Source organism: Labrus bergylta, chromosome 13 (genome assembly GCF_963930695.1).
Source record: "Labrus bergylta chromosome 13, fLabBer1.1, whole genome shotgun sequence".
Lineage (NCBI taxonomy): Eukaryota > Metazoa > Chordata > Actinopteri > Labriformes > Labridae > Labrus > Labrus bergylta.
The window spans coordinates 16983559-17005960 of NC_089207.1; the positions used below are offsets into that span (position 1 = coordinate 16983559).

At 39.5% G+C, this 22402-nt stretch overlaps 1 protein-coding gene across 6 annotated transcripts in view; it reads right to left on the reverse strand.

The window, feature by feature from the left end:
* Positions 1–21116, reverse strand: part of obsl1b (obscurin like cytoskeletal adaptor 1b) — a 33968-nt gene extending 12852 nt beyond the window's left edge. Inside the window, exons 1-15 of one of the 6 annotated variants that reach the window (XM_065962022.1) lie at positions 20866–21116; positions 18494–19612; positions 16702–16971; positions 15844–16104; positions 15407–15718; positions 15018–15284; positions 14520–14795; positions 3182–3457; positions 2803–3075; positions 2076–2351; positions 1721–1996; positions 1157–1432; positions 796–1071; positions 422–691; positions 37–303 (exon numbers count right to left, since the gene is read on the reverse strand). In XM_065962022.1, coding sequence (XP_065818094.1) covers positions 37–303; positions 422–691; positions 796–1071; positions 1157–1432; positions 1721–1996; positions 2076–2351; positions 2803–3075; positions 3182–3457; positions 14520–14795; positions 15018–15284; positions 15407–15718; positions 15844–16104; positions 16702–16971; positions 18494–19508 — 4591 coding nt within the window. In that variant the 5' untranslated portion in view covers positions 19509–19612; positions 20866–21116. Of the gene's footprint in view, positions 1–36; positions 304–421; positions 692–795; positions 1072–1156; positions 1433–1720; positions 1997–2075; positions 2352–2802; positions 3076–3181; positions 3458–3902; positions 4155–5258; positions 5535–5794; positions 6071–6235; positions 6515–7421; positions 7698–8975; positions 9361–14519; positions 14796–15017; positions 15285–15406; positions 15719–15843; positions 16105–16701; positions 16972–18493; positions 19613–20865 lie in introns of those variants that run through there. The other 5 variants (XM_065962019.1, XM_065962016.1, XM_065962018.1 and 2 more) reach the window with 5 other exon arrangements.
* Positions 21117–22402: the final 1286 nt, after the last annotated feature.

Consider the following 22402-nt stretch of genomic DNA (forward strand, 5'->3'; position numbering starts at 1 on the left):
CAAGCCTTAAAGTTTGCTGATTTAGAATTGACTTACTTTCTACAGTGACAGTGGCTGAGGTCCTGTCATCTGTGGATTCACAGGCATATTCTCCTGCATCTTCATCTTGTAGTTGGTGGATAGTAAAGCTTCGCTCTCGAGCTTGTGCCCGTATGGTGTGCCGGCGGCTGGGTGGGATCTCTTGGCCGTCTTTTAGCCACTGGACATCTCCTTTGGGCTTGTTGATCTCACAACATAATATTAGGCTATTGCCCTTCAAAGACACTATGTTCTCCAAAGGTCTGATGAATTTCACTGGCATTTCTGATGTGTACACAAAAATCATATAATTCCAGAGATAATAACTTTGCGATTCTCACAGTTAAAAAATGTAAAAATGTAAATAGAGGTGACATTTTGTTTAGCAGGGTTGAGTTCTCACCTTTTACTAAAAGACTGAAATACATCTCATCCGTATTTACGTCACAGACATATTCTCCAGAATCTGACAGCTGCAGGGGATTAATGGTGAGCTTGTGGGTAATACCCTCACTGGAAATGTGAATGTTGTCCTGGTTCAGCAGTTGGCCATCCTTTAGCCACCGGACATTAGCTCTTTCACGGCTCACAGTGGCACACAATGTGACACTCTCATTCTCATAAGCTGAGATTTTACTACTTTCATTTTTATTCACAAATTTAGCAGGGAGCTCTGTGGAAAGCGAGATTTACAAAGAAACTTGCATGTTGAAACATTGAGTGAATCAAACAGGACTCGTGAAATTGGATATTTGTGAGATGTCATTTTGGTCTTACCTTGGACCTCGACAATTGTTATCAATTTGTCATCGACGGCATCACAAATGTATTTTCCAGAATCTGAGGGCTGAAGTCCAGAGAGAACAAGTTTCCTCACAACATCATGGCTTTCAATTTTTATTCGAGTGTCTGGTTTCAGTATATCGCCATTCCACAACCACTGAACAGAGGCGTTGGGCCGAGACACCTCACACTCCAGAGTAAGGTCATCTCCTGCCACCAGAATGTGATGCTCTGGGTTGCCTGAGTTTCCAATAATCTGCACTGGAGGTTCTGTACGTAAAAAAGACATTGCATTATTTTCCTCCTTAATCAAGGAAGCACAGATAACAAATGTATTGCTTAATCATATGATCACCTTTAACAGTGATATAGAAGACCATCTTATCATCCTTTGCATCACAGATGTACTCTCCTGAGTCTTCCAGCCCAGCATTAAGGACAACCAGTGATCGGAAAACGCCTTGCTCCTCGCTACAGTATCGTTCAGTTTCATCAATTAATTGATTATCTTTGTACCAGCTGACAGAGGCATTGGATCTTGATAGTTCACATACAAGAATAATGTCATCTGATACTAAGAACTGCTTTTCTGTTTTTGCATCGGTTTTGCCAACAATTTTTACAGGCAACTCTGAAAATGAACAGAAAAGGAAAGAACAGAAATTCTGTTGAGTTACAAAATATTTTGTCTTTTTATCATCTGTCCAGAATTTTTCATCTTAACTACTCTTTAAAAGTAAGTTGTATGGTAGAGAGCATATACATTTGATTAAATGATATAGCTCCAACTAGAGAAAAATGTGTACTCATAACACATGGATCATGATTGCACAATATAGGGAACTTCTTTTTTGGAACTTTGTCTTCTGTCAAAACTGTGAGATCCCATATCGTTTTTTCAGTAAGTATAGTTGCCTACCTTGCACTTTTACTTGGAAATCCATCACATCATCCTTTGCATCGCAGACATATTGCCCAGTATCCTCAAGTACGAGTGAGTGAATGGTTAATTGACGAATGACTCCATCCTCAAGGATGGTGATATTTCTGGAGTCTTCGACTTCTTCCCCATTCCTCTTCCAGCTGACCTCTGCATTTGATCTGGAAACTTCACAGTCTAGAACAAGAGTCTCCCCAGCCACCATCTCCACTCTACTTGCCATCTTCCTTGGACGTACAAAGCGGACAGGAGGCTCTGCATAAGAAAACGTTTTGTTAAAATCCCTTCAACATAGAAAAAAGATGACCCTTTTTTATTCTTAAGCTTTCTTCACCTGCTATGTTGACAAAGAAAGTCATGGAGTCATCTGCTGTATCACAGACGTATTCGGCTGAATCTTTGACTGTAGTTTCAGGTATTATAAGTCTTCTGTAGACACCATCCACCTCGAGAATGAGGTTGTCGTTCTCCTCCACTTCAAGTCCGTCTCGGTACCAGCGCACCACTGCATTAGGCCGGGAGATCTCACAGCTCAGTACCATCCTCTCAGAGGTCTGCTGGCACAGCTCCATTTGGGACTGACTTGGGGACACAATGCGCACTGGAGGTTCTGCACAGAGATATTGTCATCAAGATAAGACCCAAAAAGCACTGGCAAAAATGCAATATCAGTACCAGTCTGATTAATTTATTTTTCAATCCTTCTTGCATACTGTATGAGTATGGATAAAATGATGGTCGTAAAAGTGGTCAACTCTTCATAGGACTCAAGTTGCAAGTGTCCCTGTCAACAATAACTTGCATAGAGAAGAAAGATCCCAGTTATTACTATGTTCTGAGATTGACAACTATTGGAATCAAGACAAATGCTTTTTAGGAGAAAGTCTGTGATACTGAGTGGGGATTTCCTACAATTTCCCCTTCAACCAACATTCAAAATTGGCTATAAACACTTAACACAATTTTTTTTCTTTAAGCATACTGATACCTTCAATAAGAACATCTACTCATTGTCCTTTTTTGTATGATTCTCAAATGTTTTCACAAACACTTTACTTTACCTGTAATAGTTAGATGAAAGAATATTGAATCGTCGGCTGTATCACAGACATATTCCCCAGAATCCTCAACTCCACTTGAAATAATCTTCAGACGTCGATAAGGGCCTTCAACCTTGAGTTTTATGTTCTCGCTCTCTTGCAGCTTTTGACCATCTTTGTACCAGCTGACGGCACCGTTTTGACGAGACAATTCACAGCTTAGAATAATTTCCTCAGGGACATGACGATCAAGATGGACATCCTCCTTAGGATAAGTGATCATGACTGGAGGCTCTATGAATGAAGAACAAATGACATTGGACTATTATTTCTATTTAAACTTAGGTCAATTAAAACATTTGGTCATTTGTATTTTCATTAATCATAGCTGTTATCTTACCTCGTACATTCACCTTGAACAGCAAAACATTGTCGCCTGCACGACAAGAGTAGGTGCCTGTATCAGACAATTGGGCTTGATGGATTGTGAGATTCCATTGGGTGCCTTCTGCTTTGATAGTGATTTTATTGCTTTGTTGCATCTCAATTCCGTCTTTGTACCACTGGACAACACCATCAGCCCTAGATACTTCACAAGACAGAACAAGCTCTTCTTGTTCCACAACACTCTTGAAGAGGTCCTCCTCTGGGATTTCAGAAAATGTCACCGGTGGTGCTGCAGAAAAGATATCACAAAGACAGTAAGTTTTTGCTTGAAAGTATCTCTTATTGTTTTTGCTCGTAGTACATGCAGCAGCTCAGCTGTAAGGCCAGGTGTTTCAGAGCTTAGAAAAGCCTTGCTATCTACGTTTTTCATAGATGTTATGATGGGTATTTAAGTGGGTGTTAATCCTTTTTAGAGCAAAGAAAAAATTGAAGTAGTGCACTGAAGCAATGCAGTAGCTGTTGGTCTGTTGGGGAAAAAACAGACTCATCAGAATTCATGCTAATTCTTCCTCACTGGCCATGACTGTTCAGAATGCATATGGAACGACTAAACAATTATTAGAATTTGGTTAATTAAAGGGAAATGAGCTATAAAGATATGATGATGATCAGGTTTCTATGGGTCTGAAAAGGGAACTACAATGATTACATCTTTCTAAGAAAAAGCATATCACCTTTCACCTCCACATGGAAATCGTTGATTTCTGATTCATCATCAGTTTTACAACTGTACACGCCAGAGCATGAAGACATGGTCGATTCCTCAACTTTTGTCGTCTTAATTCCTTCAGAAATAATGTTTATTTCTGATTTTGGCAATGGTTTAACCCCATCCTCACACAAGCAGGTCTGGCCTCTTGGGTCTGAGATCTCACACTGAGGTTTGATCAAACTGCCTGCTTCCACAGATGTGCTCCTTTCAGCCTCTGGAACAGCTGAGAATCAAACCGGTGCTATAGGAATTTCAATTCATTGAATGCTCTGTTATGTAACATACTTGGATTTATAGGTGACAGGACTCAAAATTTTGATTTCAGATTTGACAAACTGTTGTCAATATTGTTTGGCTTAACCACAAAACAAATATTTTGTGTTGAGATAGGTTTGCACATGAATTGCCATGCAATCAGTGATCCAGTGTAATGACCAATGAGTCAAATTACATTTCTATTTCATATTGACAATATTGTGCTTTGGAACAGTTTAAATGGCTAAAACCAGATTGACTTGCTGCACTGTCTTCATCTGACTGTCTTTTGATATATTATTTTGCATTTGTTAATCCAGGAAATAGAGCATTAATTCCCTTCCAGGGCAGGAGGTTTGCAGCATCTTGCAAATGGTACTTGATAAGTTTTGATTACAGTACCAAGCACATTCTGCGTGCAGGATGCTGTGCTCAGCATCTTGCAGGCAGTGGCATCCTGGGACATGTTCAGAAATAGAGAAAAATTGGACCACTACATGTATCACAGGACTGAGTTGTTCAACAGCATTTTTTTGTGAACATGTTAGCAAACAAATGCACATTTATACACGCGACTGAAGCAGAAAGCACAGTTTTAGTATTGCTTTGGAGTTGTGGTCTCCAACATTCTTCATAAGACATCTGGCTGTATGGATGCTTAAGGCTCCAATGTGCTAGTATTATATTTTGCTTATCGCTAACTTTGCCTGTGCTGGAGACTAGTCTATTTACCAGAGCTTTGCTTGGCTAAAGCAGGTTGCCTACTGCAGGTTGCTGGATGTAATGATATTCAACAGGTTGCTGAAAATATAACTGGCATTACTTTAGTACCGGTAGCTATCAGTTTTGAATCTGATGTCATCCTTTATGAACTTATCTATGATCCATTTATTGTAAGCCCTCACAAATTATATATTTTTAAAAGTATGTCCAGCTGTATAATTCAAAATACATGATTGAGCTTAAGTACACAATGGTTTAGAATTCTATTCAATGTTGCTGTGGTAGCCAAGACTTAAGAAAACTTTAGCTAATATGACAAAGCTCAAAGTATGTAGATCACCTGCAACATCCACCTTGAATTCAATACGGTCATCTGCAGCCTCACAGCTGTACGCCCCAGAGTGTCTGACTTCTGCTGATTGAATAATCAGCGCTCTCAGTTTGTCTTTGGTTTGGGTTTCATATTCACTTTCTGGAGGTAGCTGTTCTCCATCCTTGTGCCAATAGACTTGGGCAGTTGGCTCTGAGACTTCACATTGCAGCTTAACTGGGCAGCCTGCTTCAAAAAATTTCTTTCTTGCAATCTCTGGAAGTGTGGAAAACTTCACAGGAGTAGCTGTGGGTATTACAAGATTTTCAGAGTACTGCTGTTAAGCTGTCAGAATATCATGACAAGTAGTGCTGTGCACATTATGTTTTTGTTGTGGTTATTTTAACACGTTAACTGTAAGTATTTGGGGATTTTATACAATATTACATATGTATCTAAACTGATATTTGGGTAAATAAGTGTACAGATAAGGGTGATAAAGAGGATCCTTAAATGTTCATCTGAAACCTGTAAACACAATAATATGCTCAAGACAAGCAAATCACCTTCAACGTCCACATGGAATGTCACAACATCATCAGCGAGGCTACAGCTGTAGAGGCCAGCATCAGAGACCTTAGCAGAATGAATCATTAACTTTCTCACGCTGCCGCCTCGTTTCATATCAAGGCCAGTTTTGCAAAAAAGCTCCACCTCATCTTTAAACCAGGAAACCTGGGAAGCAGGGTCTGAGACCTCACACTGTAGGATAATTGGACAACCAACTGCAATCAACTTGTTTTTTTCTGACAGTGAGACTGGCATGATCTTTGGCGATCGGCCTAAGAGAGAGGAACAACAGGGGTTTTGGATAAGAGACGAAATTCACTCAGTGGACAAAACTTGTTCAGTCATAACATGCTCTCATGGACATTCAAAACAAATCACTCACTATAGACTAAGACAGTCGTGGTATGTTTAGGAGATTAAAGAAGATAGAATATCACCTTTTACATCCACTTTAAATGTGATGGTGTCATCTGATGTGGAACATTCATAGGTGCCACCATGCATGTGTTCAGCAGAATTGATGAGTAGTGTCCTTGTTAGACCGTCTGACTGTGTTTCCATATTGTGTTGTGGCAGGAGCTTCATTCCATCCTTGTACCATTGGACATGAGCAGAAGGGTCATGAGACAGTTCACAGCTGAGGACAATGGGACAGCCTTCTTCCACAGACTTGTTCCTGTGCCTCTCCTGAAGCTCCGAGAACTTCACAGGTAGTGCTATAGGTTTCAGATATTGCAAAAAGAGTGTCTTAATAAACCGCATACATTTCTTGAACTACTTAAAAATCTTGTATATTCAGTCGAGAAGATATTTGAGACACAGCATCACAAAACACAAAAACAAGGACCTTCACAATGACCAAACATCTGACAAAAAAGTGTTGAAGAGCAAGAATCAAGAGTTATCCAAAGTTATTGTCCACCATCTAAGAAGCGTTGAATGAGCACAGGTAGTGGTTGTTTATGGCAGAGAATAGCTGTGTTCGGTTAGTGTCCTATATTAATGGATCTCAACTGGTCCAGCCTAAGGACCCACCAGCAAACTCCTTAATGAGAAATCGTGACCCAAATTTCTCATATTTTTCAACCAATCAGATTTACTTCATGAATAGCATTGCAGGTTGGACCTCAGACAGAACAAAACATGACAGAACAAAGAGACACAACAAAACAAACCTGTTATAAAAGTGCTTCAAAGACTTTGTGACTTTTTTTTCCCCCAGGCACTCATCGGCAACCCACTGAAAACAGCTTCGCAACCCACTTTGGGTCCTGAGCCACCAGTTGAGAACCACATCCCTATATGACACACATTAATTCCTTTTTTTAAGATGTGAGTCATGCATAATAAGAGGCTGCATAGTGAAGCTGCATGTTTAACACAATATTAGAAAGATTTCCACACATTTTCCACAGGTAAGAAGTTTTAAATGTTTATGACCTTGGATCTAAAATGAACACAATTATTATGTTGGTGTGAATTTGTTGCTTACGTTTTTGGATTAGTCAACCAAATTGGCTAAGCAGATTTATTTCTGTTTAGTTATTTTACAAAGATCACCCACTGTTATCGTTAGTTGGCAGTGCAAAGCAGTGAAAGCTCTACAGAGTTTCAAAGAATCACCTTTTACTTCAACAGCAAACTGGATGTCATCATCCTTAGACTCACAACGATATATGCCAGTGTGAGCCCTCTCTGCTGATGGGACAACTAGACTCCTCACACTTCCCTCTGACTGGATGTCTACTCCACTCTGAAGTAGGAGCTGTGTTCCATCCTTGTACCAACTGACTTGTCCAGTGGGGTCTGACAGCTCACACTGCAGAGCAATGGGACAGCCCGCCATGACTGTCTGTTTCTGGTCAGCCTCCATTAAAGCTGAAAACTTCAGAAGTGGTGCTACAAGATTAAATGTGAAACAGAATTTGTCAATAAAACATACCGAACGAAGCAAATAAAAGCTGAAACTAAAGCTCTTAAAAACTACTAAAATATTGAATTTTTTTTTTTTTATTCTAACCTGAAATTGCAAACTTCTCAGGACCTAAATTAAAAATTGTACAAAATGAATTTAGTGTCACAAGTGTCTTACAATTGAAATATAATAAGATATATCAATAAAGCTATAGGTTAGATGAATAAAAGCCTAAAGTAACTAAAAAACTAAAGCGTGTTTGCAGGCAATCATTTAATAAGTAGGACTAGAGTCCTATCATTGGTCAAACAACTTTGTTTTCAGCCTAAACCAAAGAATATATTTTTCCCAAAGATCTCTCTGAAAAAGCTATGATGGCTTTCCTGGAATTCTTTCAATATTCTGTGGAAAAAAGTGCCTAATCATAGCAATGGAAATACCCAGAAGGACAATATGGCCTTAAGTGAAAAAACTCAGAATGTTACTTTACATATCAAATACCACAAAAGTCAGTGTATAAGACACACTTTTAATGCCTTCCTTTGATCTAAAAATGAGCTGCATCCTATAAACCAATGTGACCAACATACCACTGTCAAATGCTGAGAGAAGAACTTTTATGACGCCATAATCTATCTAATTATTATTATCTCTCTATTATTTATCATATTGTGTATTGCAAATTGCAGCTTGGCTGCGCATTACATGCTGGGATACATAGTGATGTGGCCAGGCTGCCGGTGTAACTTTTTATTAGGTCATAATCAAGCATTAGAGAAAAATGTTGGTATAAAATAAATAAACCTTGTGGAGTGATTGAATGATTTATAAAACTCCTCAGTTTAAGACAGTTTAAGTGACCAGTGGAGGTTGACAGTGCGGGTTGCAGGTCCGTACTTCACAACTATCAACACTACCTTAGCCTGACACCTCAACTAGTGGTATCAGATTTTTTTTTTTTATGTAAATATCAATATAATAATATAAATATCTGTAACCTTCCATTTTGGGTTGATTTTCTACTATATTATTAGCACTAATGTTGTTGATAGAAAATAATTTCTTGAGTTAAAGTGTTCAAATGTTCTTCTTACAGTCCATATGTTATAGAGCCTACAGTTGTTTTAAGGTACAATGAGTATGAGGATTTGTCAGTTACTGTATGTAAAGACACCATTCAATGTTTGCAACATTAGCATTTATAGGGTCTTTACCCTTCGTAACATCTACTTGTAAAACAAGGTAGAAATAGCATTTTTCACCTTTAACATCCACATGAAACTGCATTGCATCATCTGTTGTCTTGCAGATGTAAATCCCTGCATGAGACATCATCGCTGACTGGAAAGCCAGTGTCCTTATAGAGCCCTCTGCCAGCATGTCTTGCCCAGCTGCTTCAGGTAGTTTTATTCCATCCTTGTACCAAGTTACTTGAGCATTAGGATCTGATATCTCACATTGCAGGACTATGGATTCACCAACTTCAACACACTTGTTCCTCTCAGCCACACAAAGTGTTGTAATTCTCACGGGTGAAGCTGGGGATGTTTTGGTAACATTAAGAGAAAGTTGCATCACTATTACTGACTAGATCAGAAATTATGCTTTCAAACAACAAATAAACAAAATCACAAATCAAGATTAGTCATGCCAATAATCCCTCAGAGTTAAAATAAGTCCTATTTAATATAATATTTAAGTTATTAGTAATCTCACAGGGGCTACCTTTGGTTAGATTTGAGATAACTAGGCATTCAAGTTAGGATTTGAGGCTCTTTTATTTATTATTGTCCCTATCTTTTATTTATTCCTAAGACCACCCAAGCTAAAATATTTTACACTGGCCACTGAAGTAGTTTTAGTACAACAAAATTAAGCAACTAAATGTAGAAGTTGGCATCACTCAAGGATTGCAAAGAGCAATCTCTTCGTTTTACAAAATTTAAAAATTTTGCCTGACCATTTTTGTTTGATAATGCTGACCATTTAAATCACCTTCAACAGCCACCTTATTTGCAGTGACATGGTCACTCCAGTGACTGTCACATGTCCTTGATAGATAGATCTCTTCAGATTGGACAGTAGATGTCTTCTTTACATAGCAAGGCTCTGTCAACTGGGTAGATGCACTTTGCACAGAGTTAATTGTGCTTTCTGCCTGGTATTCTGTGGCCTTGGTGATGGGATGACACCCTGCTTGGACTGCTTCGGCCTGCATGGACTGGCACAGCATCTCTGAATGGTTGGATGGTGCTTGTTTTCGGTGATGGAGGTTGTCACATCTGGCATATGCAGACTGTTGCATGCTGTAATGTTCTCCACATTGGACAGCTTTGGCCTCTTTAGAGTAAAACAAGTCCTTTGCTTGCAGAAATGCAGTCTTCGGTAAGTTATCAATCCTTCCTGACTGTACATCTGAGGTTGGTAGGTGCCTTTTTAGCTCCTCTGATTTTTCAGTTGCAGTATACAATAAGTCACCGGGCCCCTCTTGGATACCTTTAGTTAGTAAGCAATCAAGAAGTCTCTCTGACAAGACAGCTGAAGTCTGTATGGGGCTACAAAACTCATCTGATTGGACGAATGCAGTCTGTGAAGATTTGAAACAGTCTTCTGATTGGAAAGTTGCCGTATATAAGGAGGTAAAAGGCACCTCTGGTTGGTCAGTTGCAGTATGTGAGGATTTAGAGGGTTCCTCAACAGATTCCATCAACAGATTTGCAGTTTTGGGGAAATTACAATCTGACTTGACTTTTGAAAACTTTAGCTGGTTACTTAAATGCTCTAAATGGGCAGCTGAAGTCTGTTCGGTGTCACCTCGCTCTGAGTTGAATGCTGGCATCTGTATTGAACTATGCAGCTCCTCTGGTTGGCCAGTAAGAGTCTCGATCGTAGATATCCCTGATTCAACAGGTGCATTTTTTTTTAAATTACAGAACTCATCTGTCTGGAAGACGGTATCCAAAGAAAGACCAAGCTTCTTTGATGGGGCCACTGCATGCTGTACATAATGAATACACTCCTCACCTGTATATTCTGTGGGCTTTTCAGTGCGACAGAATGTGTCAGATTGTGTAATTGATGGCTTTATGGAGTTAGAGTTAACTGGAGATTGACAATTGTTTTTTTGTTGAATGTTTGGGAGTTCCTTTTGCTGTTTAGTTGTAATCCAGTTTGTATATTTATGTGTTGACTGAGAAGTTGGTATGTAACCAAAATGTTCTTCATATGTCTTTGGATCTCCTGTCTTGCCACCAGAGATGCCAGTATTACATTTGGCCAATATGCAGTCAATGGCGTCAGGAGAAGCGTCTTCAGTTGACCTCTGTTCTTGGTCAGAAGAGAGCCTTGGCGTTGTCGCTATAAGCATTGTGATGTACACAGAGAAAGGTTTTCAGTGGATTGATGGTCTCAATAATTCTTCTCACAACAGAATTTTACATCAGTGTGGGTTAGCATGAAGTTATGGGATAGTTCATTGCAAAGACAAACAAGAAGATCGACCAGTCTTGGTCTGAGATTGAGCTCCTATGTTTCCCCCTTCATCTGACTCCTAATGCGTTCTACCATCAGTTTGTCCTCTACCACTCCAAAAACCTAAAAAGAACATACGTTTTCTTCATTTTGATAAGAGTTCGTTGTCATTGCAAGAGGAGATGTTTGGGGCAGCAAAATGAATGAGAGGATCTGGTGATGAATAAGATATAAGATGGACTTCAAGACTTGCAAGCTGCTTGTTACAAGCAAAGATGGCTGTTAAAATGAAGAATTATTTGACAAACACAACATTTATGTTAGTATGAAGAGCAGCGATTCAGCTATTAACATCCATATGATGGATTACGAGCCAAGAACTGCAAAAGATTACATGAAATCATAATTCAAAATGACATAAAGCAATTTTCGACAGAAAAAAGTACAGATGCCTTTAATGATTGTGCTAATGGTAAAATGCACCACTACTGTTATATGCATTTATGTGATGGGTTAACATGGATGACTGATGTTGAAATATATCAAATCACCTTTGACATCAAGAGTGTATTGGCCAGATTCATCAGCTATCTCACCAATCTTGTTACCAAAGTGACACTGCTCTGCTGTTTGGACAAAGCCAAAAAGAAAACAATGAGCTAGGTGAAAGCTGCATGTATGAAACTAAATACTTGATTATTAATTGTGCAGGTACAATGTGGAACACCACCTTTCTTGTCTGCAACTAGCTGTGCATCCCCAGATGATTCACAGTCGAACCTCCCATCATCAGACATTTCTTGTGACTGAAGAGGCAAAGCTTTGCTGATGCTCTGTAATTCACAGTCAGCTTCCCTTTTTGGGTAGATCTGAGTTCCATCTTTGTACCAGCAGGCTTTGGCAATGGGATCGGAAATCTCAAATTGCTGAACAATTGCGCAGTGAGCTTCAGCAGACTTCTCAACTTCAGGACCAGTCAGATATGTTTGAGGTGGCACTAAGACAATCATTGGAAGCAAAATATGAATGTGCATTACCCTACATTAAAGGAAAACTGACTTAAAAAAAAGATATCGTCACAACTTCCATACATATTAGTTCATCCTTGTAACGAGTAAGAAGACAGACAGAAGCTACATAAATGGTTAGTGATAACTACAATATTAAACACATTTACCAAAAAAATCACCTTGTGTTTTTACTATTAATTGGGCAACATCGTCTGCTGTTGCACAATAGTATGCTCCAGAGTTTGACGGATGAGTCGGTTCGATAACAAGGGTCTTCTTGATGCCTTCCATTTCAAAATCAGGCTCTCTGTTTGAATCATGTTCTTTGTCCCTCTGCTGTGACACCTGGGAAGCAGGTTCTGAGGTTTCACATGTTGATGCAGTTTGGCAGGGTACTTCAAGTGACTGCGTCTCCGCAACCTCTGGCGAGGGCAAGGGCGACAACAGCAACGTTGGAGCTAAAGATGATGATTAATATTATAATTGTAGTCTTGACAGGGCACAATTACAGTCTTATTTTTGGGTCATAGATTTAGCTTTCCCAAACAGGAAACTTTAAGTTTGTATTTGACCAAATTCAGGGAGGAAAACTTTTCTTTTCAAGGATCACACAGAAATATTTCTTTTGTCAGTAGAGATTAATTTGACCATGGTTTAAGAAACAGTTACAACTTCACACAAAACATCACATGAACACAGACAGACGGATATGCATACTGTAAATATTAGTTGCACTAGTCTCTAGGAAGCTCTAGGATTTGCTCTAAGATTCAACAAATTAAAATAAAAATCACCTTTGATATCCACAGTGAAGTGGATAGTGTCATCATAGGTTTGGCAGCTGTATAGCCCTGAGTGCAAAAGCTCAGCAGATGGAATAATGAGTCTCCTCAATGTGCCATTACTCTGTATATCCCAACCATTCTGAGGAAAGAGCTTTACGCCGTCTTTATACCAGCAGACAGGCACAGTGGAGTCTGCAACCTCACATTTCAGCTCCAAAAGCTTGCCCACTTCAAGTGACTGGGTTCTCTCAACATCAAAGGAAGTCGAGTATGTCACTGGTAATGCTAGCATTGGAAATTCAGGAAAACTATATAAAATCATGTCTATGGACAGGAATATGGTACAAAGATAGAAAATGCTGAGCACAATAAGAAAAGGGGTTTGGAGACTTAGAATTCAAGGCACAAAACAAGAAGTTATAAAAAAATATCTGGTGCGTTAAAAGTTCTTAAAGGTTATGCGCATGAAACAGTCCTTCAAACCACGTTCAGTAGAAGCAGGGATTATTAGTTGCATCTATAAAGAGGATGTTGGGTTACTATATTAACGCACAAGATAAAAAGTGTAAAGTCACCTTTGATCTCCACTTGAAACTCCACTGTATCATCCTGTGTGGTGCATCTGTATACACCAGAGTGGGACAGCTCTGCCGACTGAACCACTATTGTCCTGTTGTTGCCCTCTGAGGTGATTTCTATTCCAGAATTTGAAATAAGCTGGCTGTCATCCTTGTACCAGCAAACATGGGCCTCAGGATCCGACAGCACACACTGGAGTACAATAGGGCATCCTGCTTCGATCGACTTGGTCCTCATTTCTTCAGGAATTGCTGAGAACTTCACAGGTGGAGCTATAGATATATTTAGAGCTCATGTCAACCTCAATTCAGCCTCATACCAGCCTTTAAGATTATTCATCATAGTCTATCTACTAGCAACTACATTGCTAACATGCTGTAATGCAATCAAAGAAAATGTTTCAGCTGAGTTACCCTTTTAATGAATGCCAAGAAGGAAGGCAACAGACAACAAACAGGAGTGTCAACAGAGTTAGTTGCTTTGGTCAAGAGAGCTTGTTAATGTTTCAAGTCGCGTAAGGTAAAACAAATCACCTTTGATGTCCACACTGAACATGATGGTGTCACCCTTTGTCTTGCAGCAATATAACCCAGAGTGGAAATATTCTGCTGAATGGACAATCAGTTTTCTTGCCAAGCCTTCAGTTAGAATATCTACTCCAGTTTGAGGATGGAGCTTTGCCCCATCTTTGTACCAGTACACCTGGGCAGAAGGATCTGAGAGCTCACATTGTAAAACAATGGGACAGCCTGCTTGGATGGTTTTGTTCCTTTCAGCATCTGGAATTGCTGAAAACTTCACAGGTGGGGCTATGGATATTTAGATATTTCAATAGATGGTTATGGTGCTCTTTAATAATTCAGACTTTAGAAAGATAACCAATTGTATGTTTGAATGAAAAAGAAGAAGGTGGTTAGTCTCTGGGAAGATATCAGTATAGTAAGAAACTCAAGCCACTCACCCTCTACTTCCACATTGAACCTGATGACATCATCAATGGCATCACAGCAATAAACTCCAGAATGTGAGAATTCTGCTGATTGGATGACAATTCTTCTCATGGTGCCCTCTGATTGGATATGAAGACCCTCTATTGTTTGTAATTCAACCCCATTCTTGTACCAGTTCACTGGAGCTGCAGGGTCTGACAGCTCACAGTAGAGTACAATAGGGTTCCCAACTTCTACAAATTTGTTTCGATCCATTTCTGACATGGGTGAAAACTTGACAAGAGGAGCTGCAAATTTAAGAAAAACAATTTACATACATCTTTTATTTCCTAGCTCTGTCAATGAATGCAAGGACACAGGGTGTTAGTTTCATATTCTATTGATTGTGCCAGATAATTTTTCACATACGTACATTAGCACAGTTAAAACGAAATAAACAAAATCCCAATAAATCTTAAATTAATCTTGACACTTACTCAGTATGAGAACATTTACATTGACGTACATACCTTGAATGTAAAGTGCTGCAGAATCCCGGATGCCATAGGCAATAAAAGTGATCTCAGCTCCATTGTCTGTATCACGTACTCCTCGAATTCGAAGAGACTGGTGAGTTCTTGATCGACGCATTGAACAACGGTCATCCTCCTGGAGCTGAGTACCATTTAAGAACCATGTACCAATAACTGAAGCCGAGAGCTCAATAGAGAAGAGAGCGTCTTGGCCCTCTGGCACCAATGCGTCTTGTAAAGGAGCTTGTATTCTTGCAACTGGGACTGGGAAAAAAAATCCATTTATTAACAAATGTTACATCAACCATGTGGAGGTTTAATGACTTGAGTAAAAACAAGGTTTAATTGATGATGTACTGTTGTGTCTAAAAATTAACCAAACTTACCTAAGTGAACAGCCCTGGGGAACTCAACATTGTTGCTCTTTCCGTATTTGTTTACACTGCAAATACGAAATCGATAATCAGCTTCGCATGGAACGCTGTCACCAAGGATCTCCACAGCTGTTGCAGAGTCAGTAGTCAGGCACTGTAGCCACTCCTGTGAGCCAGTGCCCACTTCCTGTCGCTCAAGCACATATCCAGATGGAGGGTTCTTTCGTGAGTCCTGAGCAGGAACCCATGAGAGCAGAGCTGCATTAGCACGCTCTGTGTTGATTTGCACACCCACCGGACAACTGGGAGGACAGTGTCTTGCAGCTGAAACAGGGAAAACCAGTTTTCCAATAATGCCCTTTTGAACTTGAGTTACTAAAACATGTTAAACAATTTGAAAAATAGTGGATCTTGAATGTATTACCGGTACTTAACAAATGACACCGTACCTTTCACTCTTAGCTGAGAGGAAGTCTTGGATTTGCCTACAAGGAAAGTCACAAGGCCTGAGTCTGGAGGCATTGTGTTGACGAAAACCAGGATGTGAGTGCGACCAAAGGACTTCAGGATGGTCTGATGTGTTTCACGGAGCTCTACACCATCTTTGTACCAATGTATGTCCATTTCTTCTTTTTCAACTTCAACACAAAAAGCAGCATTTTCGCCTTCCAATACATCCACTTTTCTTGGAAGCTTGCGCAAAATTGTCCCTACAAGGAAACACAAGTCAGTGACTCCTCACAATAAAAGGCAAAACTTCAACAGAATTGGCTACTGTCATTTGATTCCCTTTGTTTTCTGAACAGAGACCAATGTTGTCAGGACATCTGTTGTCAGGGCCTTTAGAAAATACTTCAAAAGCGAACACAAAACTCTATTTAGATTTAACATTGCTATGGTAAAGGTTTTGATTAAGTTGGGCAACAACTGTTCTTCATTGGATTTAGGAAACCAGCATTTTATTAAGATAACTTCTTTATTCTATCAAATGAACACCCTCAACATATATCTTTCAATAGCCACAGTGCACTGTAGACATAGTTTCATAAACTAAACATCAACAGTTCAGACTTTGTTTACTGTGCGATTTTTCCAGCATTTGCAGTGCCCAACTGGCTCAGTGGAATTAAGGAAAGTCAGAAGACAGTGTAAAAATATGAGTGAAAGTTTTTAGTCCGAGGCTTTGCAGCCTCTGCGTTCGAAATGGCACAGGAAATTAAGAAAGTTTGGGCATAATAATGTTAACCTGTTTGAATATACTTTTACTTGCGTTATGCTTTCATAGGAGTTTTTTCTTCCATATTTACCTTTCACAGCAACCTCTGCAATGCTTCTGCCCCCATCAGGCATCTCGCAGAGGTAAATCCCGTCATCGTCCACTCCGATGTCACGGATAGTTAATCGCCGTTTTGTTCCCCACTCCTCCATTCCATATTTGGCCCCTGGCTGCAGTCGTCTATCCTCCAGATACCATGTGATGGAAACAGAGTCCTCTGGAACTTCACACTCAAGAATTGCCAAATCTCGTTCCCATACCTCTAGATCAATGAGGGGCTGCTTGAACCGCACAGGCGGCTCTGAAACCAAGGAGGAGGAAAAACACCAGTTTTGATAAGCTAATGGTGCATGACCAGCTACTGAAAATCTAGTTTTCAAGTTTATATGCAGTTTATAAGAAGCATTACGTCTACTTTATCAATTACAAGTCTACAGGCAGTCTATCCTGTGAAGATTCACACAGCACAACATTTACGTCCTTGTAGTAAACACTGTAAATTGAAATATAGTTGGCAGTAAATTCCAGTGAAGCAAACAAGATGAGCAGAATCATGAGACAAGTGGCCCATTTAGTTGAGGAATGGAAAGGTCATTAACACATCAGGGTGTTAGATAGAAAATAAACTGTTCGTAACTGACACCAACAGACAGTACCAGACAGTTGTAAACAAAAGAATGTGAACTCTATTTAGTTGTCTGTGTGCAAAGCTCTTTATTTCTTTATCTTGTTAATATTTTAAGTCAAGTTTACCACACAGACAACTGTTGAAATATGTTCACCAACTACTTTATTACATTGAATCTACCCTCAAGCCATGACAGACAGTTAATCATACATCATTGTTATTTTCCATGTTTCAGATAGATACAATACAATACTATCTTTTGGAGCCATGAGTTTGGACTTCTCTGGGCCATGTTAGAAATATGATCCCCTTTGCAAAGACTTCGATCACATGGACCACTCCCCACCCCCCAGGACCTTTCACAAGTTAAGTGACTCTGCAGACATCATGCTGCTGGTGGAATCCACCTGGTGAACTTTGTCTGTTCAGATATCTATTGGCTCAAATTTAAGATTGTTAATGCAGTTCATTAATCCTCCACCGAACATAAGACTGAATAGATTTTAATGAAGCTGGTGTCAAATAGGGCTTCACTATATTCCCTGACCTGTCCTTTTATAAAGTCAACTGACTGATGATACAAAGCCTAATATCCTTATAATACCCTTAAGAAGCATTTTTAAACATAAACCTGCCTCATGACATTAGCATTTATGCTATATTTGCTATTTAAAAACATTGGTCACCTTTGTTTCTACCCTGTAACTTGAATAATAAGATAATAATTATTATTTTATCTGGAAAATATAGATTTGAATTAGCAAATACATTTTTCGGTAGATAGAAAATGTTATAGCAATACCAAACAATATTGGGATTTTGACCCTGTGTTTTGTTAACAAGTGGACATGTTTGTAAAATGTCTGTTCATTGAAAAATGATTTCAGTGCATAAAAAGAACATCATTCAAAATGTTCTGCTTTTTTGAAGCGCCATACAGCCTAAAGATGTACTTTGCCCTCCCTTTCTGGCCTTACCCCAATAAATGATCTCAGAGTACCTCTTTGAATATATCTCACTGACATCATGCTAGCATCAAATGGATAGAAACCCTATACTGTAAGCCACCACACCCTGACTCACTCCTTTACTAACTGCACAAACCATAACAGGTTGCAACTGCATGCATTCACTCAAATTCTAAACATGTTATCACATAAAAACCCTGAAGCGCCAAAAATGGATCTTAACTTACCCTTTACGGAGAGATGTACGGCACTGAGGGTTTGGCCCGCAGTATTTGAAGCAGCACAAACATAAACTCCATTATCCTTCTGCTTACAATACAGAACTTTAAGTGTAAAGTATCCCTCTCTGTCCTCGTATAACAAATACCTCCTTCCAGAGAGTATCAGTCTGCCATCTTTCCTCCAAATGATCTCCGGTTTGGGTTTCCCAGTCACAAAGCAGCGGAATTTTGCATGTTTGCCCTCTGTCACTGCAAACATTTTCACTTTAGTTGACTTGGTCATGGTGTCATCTTTGAGCCGATTTGGAACTTGCCTCCCACTTCTTTGTTTTCCCTGGTGGGTTTTCCAGGGGCCATTTGTGTAGCCATTGCGATTACCTTCTTCCTCGTGTCCTGGGCCTGCATCAACGAGCAATACAGCTCCAGCTAACGCTTCCCCACACTCATTCCTTGCTTTGCACGTATATACACCACCATCAGGTGCACGAGTCTTAAAGATCTTGAGCTGGAACCATCCACCGTCCTGGTAGCCAACACTAAAATGTGTGCTTTCAAATATTTCATTGAGTTTTCTGCCATCTTTTTCCCAGACAACCTCGGGTCTTGGGTTTCCCCAGAGTTTACAAGAGAAGACGGCATCCTCCCCACGACCAGCACGAGTAGAGAGAGGCTTGATGAGGAATCGTGGCTTATTTTCCTCTCTCAACTCCATCTCTTGTGCCTCACCTTCGACCTTGAGTGTGGCCGCCGCGTATGTTTCCCCAATGCTGTTCTTTGCTTTGCAAATGTACTGGCCACTATCCTCAGTGTTGACGGCTGAAATGATAAGATTGTAAACATTTCCGTCCTCGAAGACCCTGTATCGTCCTTGTGGGTCAATCTTTTCATTGTTTCGCTCCCAGATAACTGCAGGCCTGGGATCCCCACCAATTTGGCACTTTAGGACTGCATCAGTTCCGCTTTGTACCACCACAGGTCTTGGATAGGCCAAGAAACGCGGTGCACCTCCAAACACATCCATCGCTGCTTCCTTGTCAGCCTCTTCTTATGCTAAGCTGTCCAGGAGTGTAATCAGTGGGAGTTATTCACGCGGGCATGACAGTCCAACCTCTGCAGGAAAAATGTCTATAATCAAAAAAGAAAGGAAAAAGAAAAGGAACCTATGGATAATTTTAATATAGAACAGCAGTGCTTCTGATCATATCATATTTGCAGTTTATCATATGAACTGACTGTATATGTTACACAATAATATGAAAAGCCTTCCATAAATAAAGTAATGAACCCAAATCATTTGGAATGAAATAAAGCTTCTGTCATTCAAACACTCAGCCTTTACGTGCATGTGTGGCAGCACGAACGGATGGTATGATTATTAGGTCTAATTGAATTAGATCTGTCTGCATGAGAGAAAAACACATGCGAGCAGTGTGAGGGGAACATCCTATGTCCTATTGCAATAGCAGCCACAACACATAGCCGCTACAGCTGGTGCTGTATTTCAATGGGAAAGTGCTTAATATAGTACACCCTAAATAAAGACTTGCGAGGGAGTGTGTGTCAGGTATCACAAAGAAGGCTTTTAAAACCCGCGTGCTCACACAAACACAGGCTAATATCACAGTCTGCCCACCCAGGAGACCTTGTAGTCAAAATACGCTGCGCTTCCATCACACTCTTTGTTGGCAAGTCTGTCAGGGAGTTCCTTTTCTAAATTTGATGTTTGAAATAGTTTGTCATGTTCATAAATAGGAGTTCTAGACATTGTTTGCTTTACACTTTATTTACTCTCTTGCTTTAGATTATAATCCCCTTTTTTACCATTTATCTAATCTTGTCTTTCATAAAAACGTTTCCTTGAGTAGATATCAAACATAAATTTATCAAATAAGATATTATATTTACATATCGGTAAGTTTAGTTTACTTTGTAGCTTAGTCCTATTGATTAAGAAAGATCTAAGTAAGAGAAAATGTTGTCAGGATGGTTGTAATGAAACCATTTTGTTTCCATAAACATTATATTTGATTACAGTATCTTTATGATAACGCTCACATTGAAATGATGACATTATTCAAATACCAACACACACAAACATCAAAGTCTTACACTTCAAACTGACCAACTGAATGTTTGAATACCACTGAATACACAATTTGACATACATTTGATAGAATTGTATGTTTACATTTATAATTTGCTTGAAATAACTTTTTTCACATTTCAGAATGTTTCATTTCCATAGTTTGGACAATGTCTTCAATATTCCCTCTGGAGGTTTAAAGAGAAGAGATTAACCCCGTGTTTACTTGTCTCATTTAATTGGAATGACCTCTGCCCCTTGTGAAGCTCTGCTGTGTACCCCTCACATGACCTACCTCGCATCAGTCGCAGGGAACGACCGTCAACATACATTCTGCACTTGCGATCTCTCTTCGAGGTAAGAAGCAATGCCTCCCGTTTCCAGAAGGCTCAGCTATGTCCCAAGTTGATTTCAGATTCAGACACATGCTCTCCTCAAAGATCCCAACATTTAATCCATTACATCTTTGAAGAACAGAATTCAGAAGTATCCACAGCAGCTTCTCGTCTAAAACTTCAGAGTGGTTCCCCAATCTCTGTGTCGTTCAGGCCTTAGACACCCCAAGTGTCATTGTTCATGGAATACCGTTAAATGCTTTTGCAGCTGCTGCTGTCCCCTAAAAATACTGGCTGCCTCGATGACAGCAGTGAAGATAAGTCGGGCACTTCCATTCACTTGCCAGCAGGGGCTAAAGATAGTTCAGGTGGCCACTGCAGGGTAGACTGCTTAGCTTACTTGAGACTTTGCAATAAAAATGTGAGCAGAAGAGCAAGCTTCTGGTCTCAAAACATTTTAAGGCACACTTTGGTGTCATCTACAACAAACCTTATTTAAAAGTTGCAAATATTAATATAATAAAACAAATATTATACAACTAAGACCAAATGGTCAACAAATTATAAAAAAAACAACAACCAAGTCTCGGATAATTACAAGGGACAGCGGAGGGGGCAATGTTTGGTTACTTCCCTGAATGTAATATAATGTAGGCCTAGACCTACAATGTAGGCCCTTCAATCATGTAATTCAAACAGATTAAAATGATCTCTTCATAAATGTGCTCATTTACGTGAGCAGAATCTTCAAAAAGCAAAAATTAGAGAAATTAGTTTAGTATGGAAAAAAACAAACAAAAACAATACTGTTAGCAATGACAACGATGGACTCCTCTCCCAAACCTTCTTTCTTTTGAAAACCATACCAGTACCAGTCGTGAGGAGGCTGTTGTGTTATCAATGAGTTTGAAGGACCGAACTAAGCATTCTTTTTGGGAGATCTTTAATTGCTTAATCTTGCTGTTTCTTCTGAAGTTGCCCAGCACAGCTTTAACAAAATGCTACATGACAATTTGTTTCCCATATAATATTTTTGAAACTGGCCCACCAGTAAAAAGCATATATTTTATACTTTGTTTTTTTTAGCCCTTAAATACAACTGTGCTGGGAAAACCTCTTCTTACATAGCTACCATTACCATTAGCTTGTTTTAATTATGTTTTAGAGTGACCGCTAACTGACCACTAAATTCATGCAGAAAGAGCATTGATATATTATTTATAAAGACCCAACATTAATACACCATGTACCAAAGCACCTGAAGAATGAATTGCATATACTGTAAGATTATATTTCTAGGGTTTGCTAAATCACTTTTGACTTTTTTAATCTGCTCCATTAATTAATCTGGAACACTGAAATAGCTGAGCTTCATGCCCCTGCAGAGGGTGCCTTTCATAATTCTGCTTTGCTGGAACCAACCCATGGGTAGTCATGTGGTAGAGGTGTTGCAAATCCAACAGCCTTATCCAACACAACATGCTCAAAGGAGGTGTG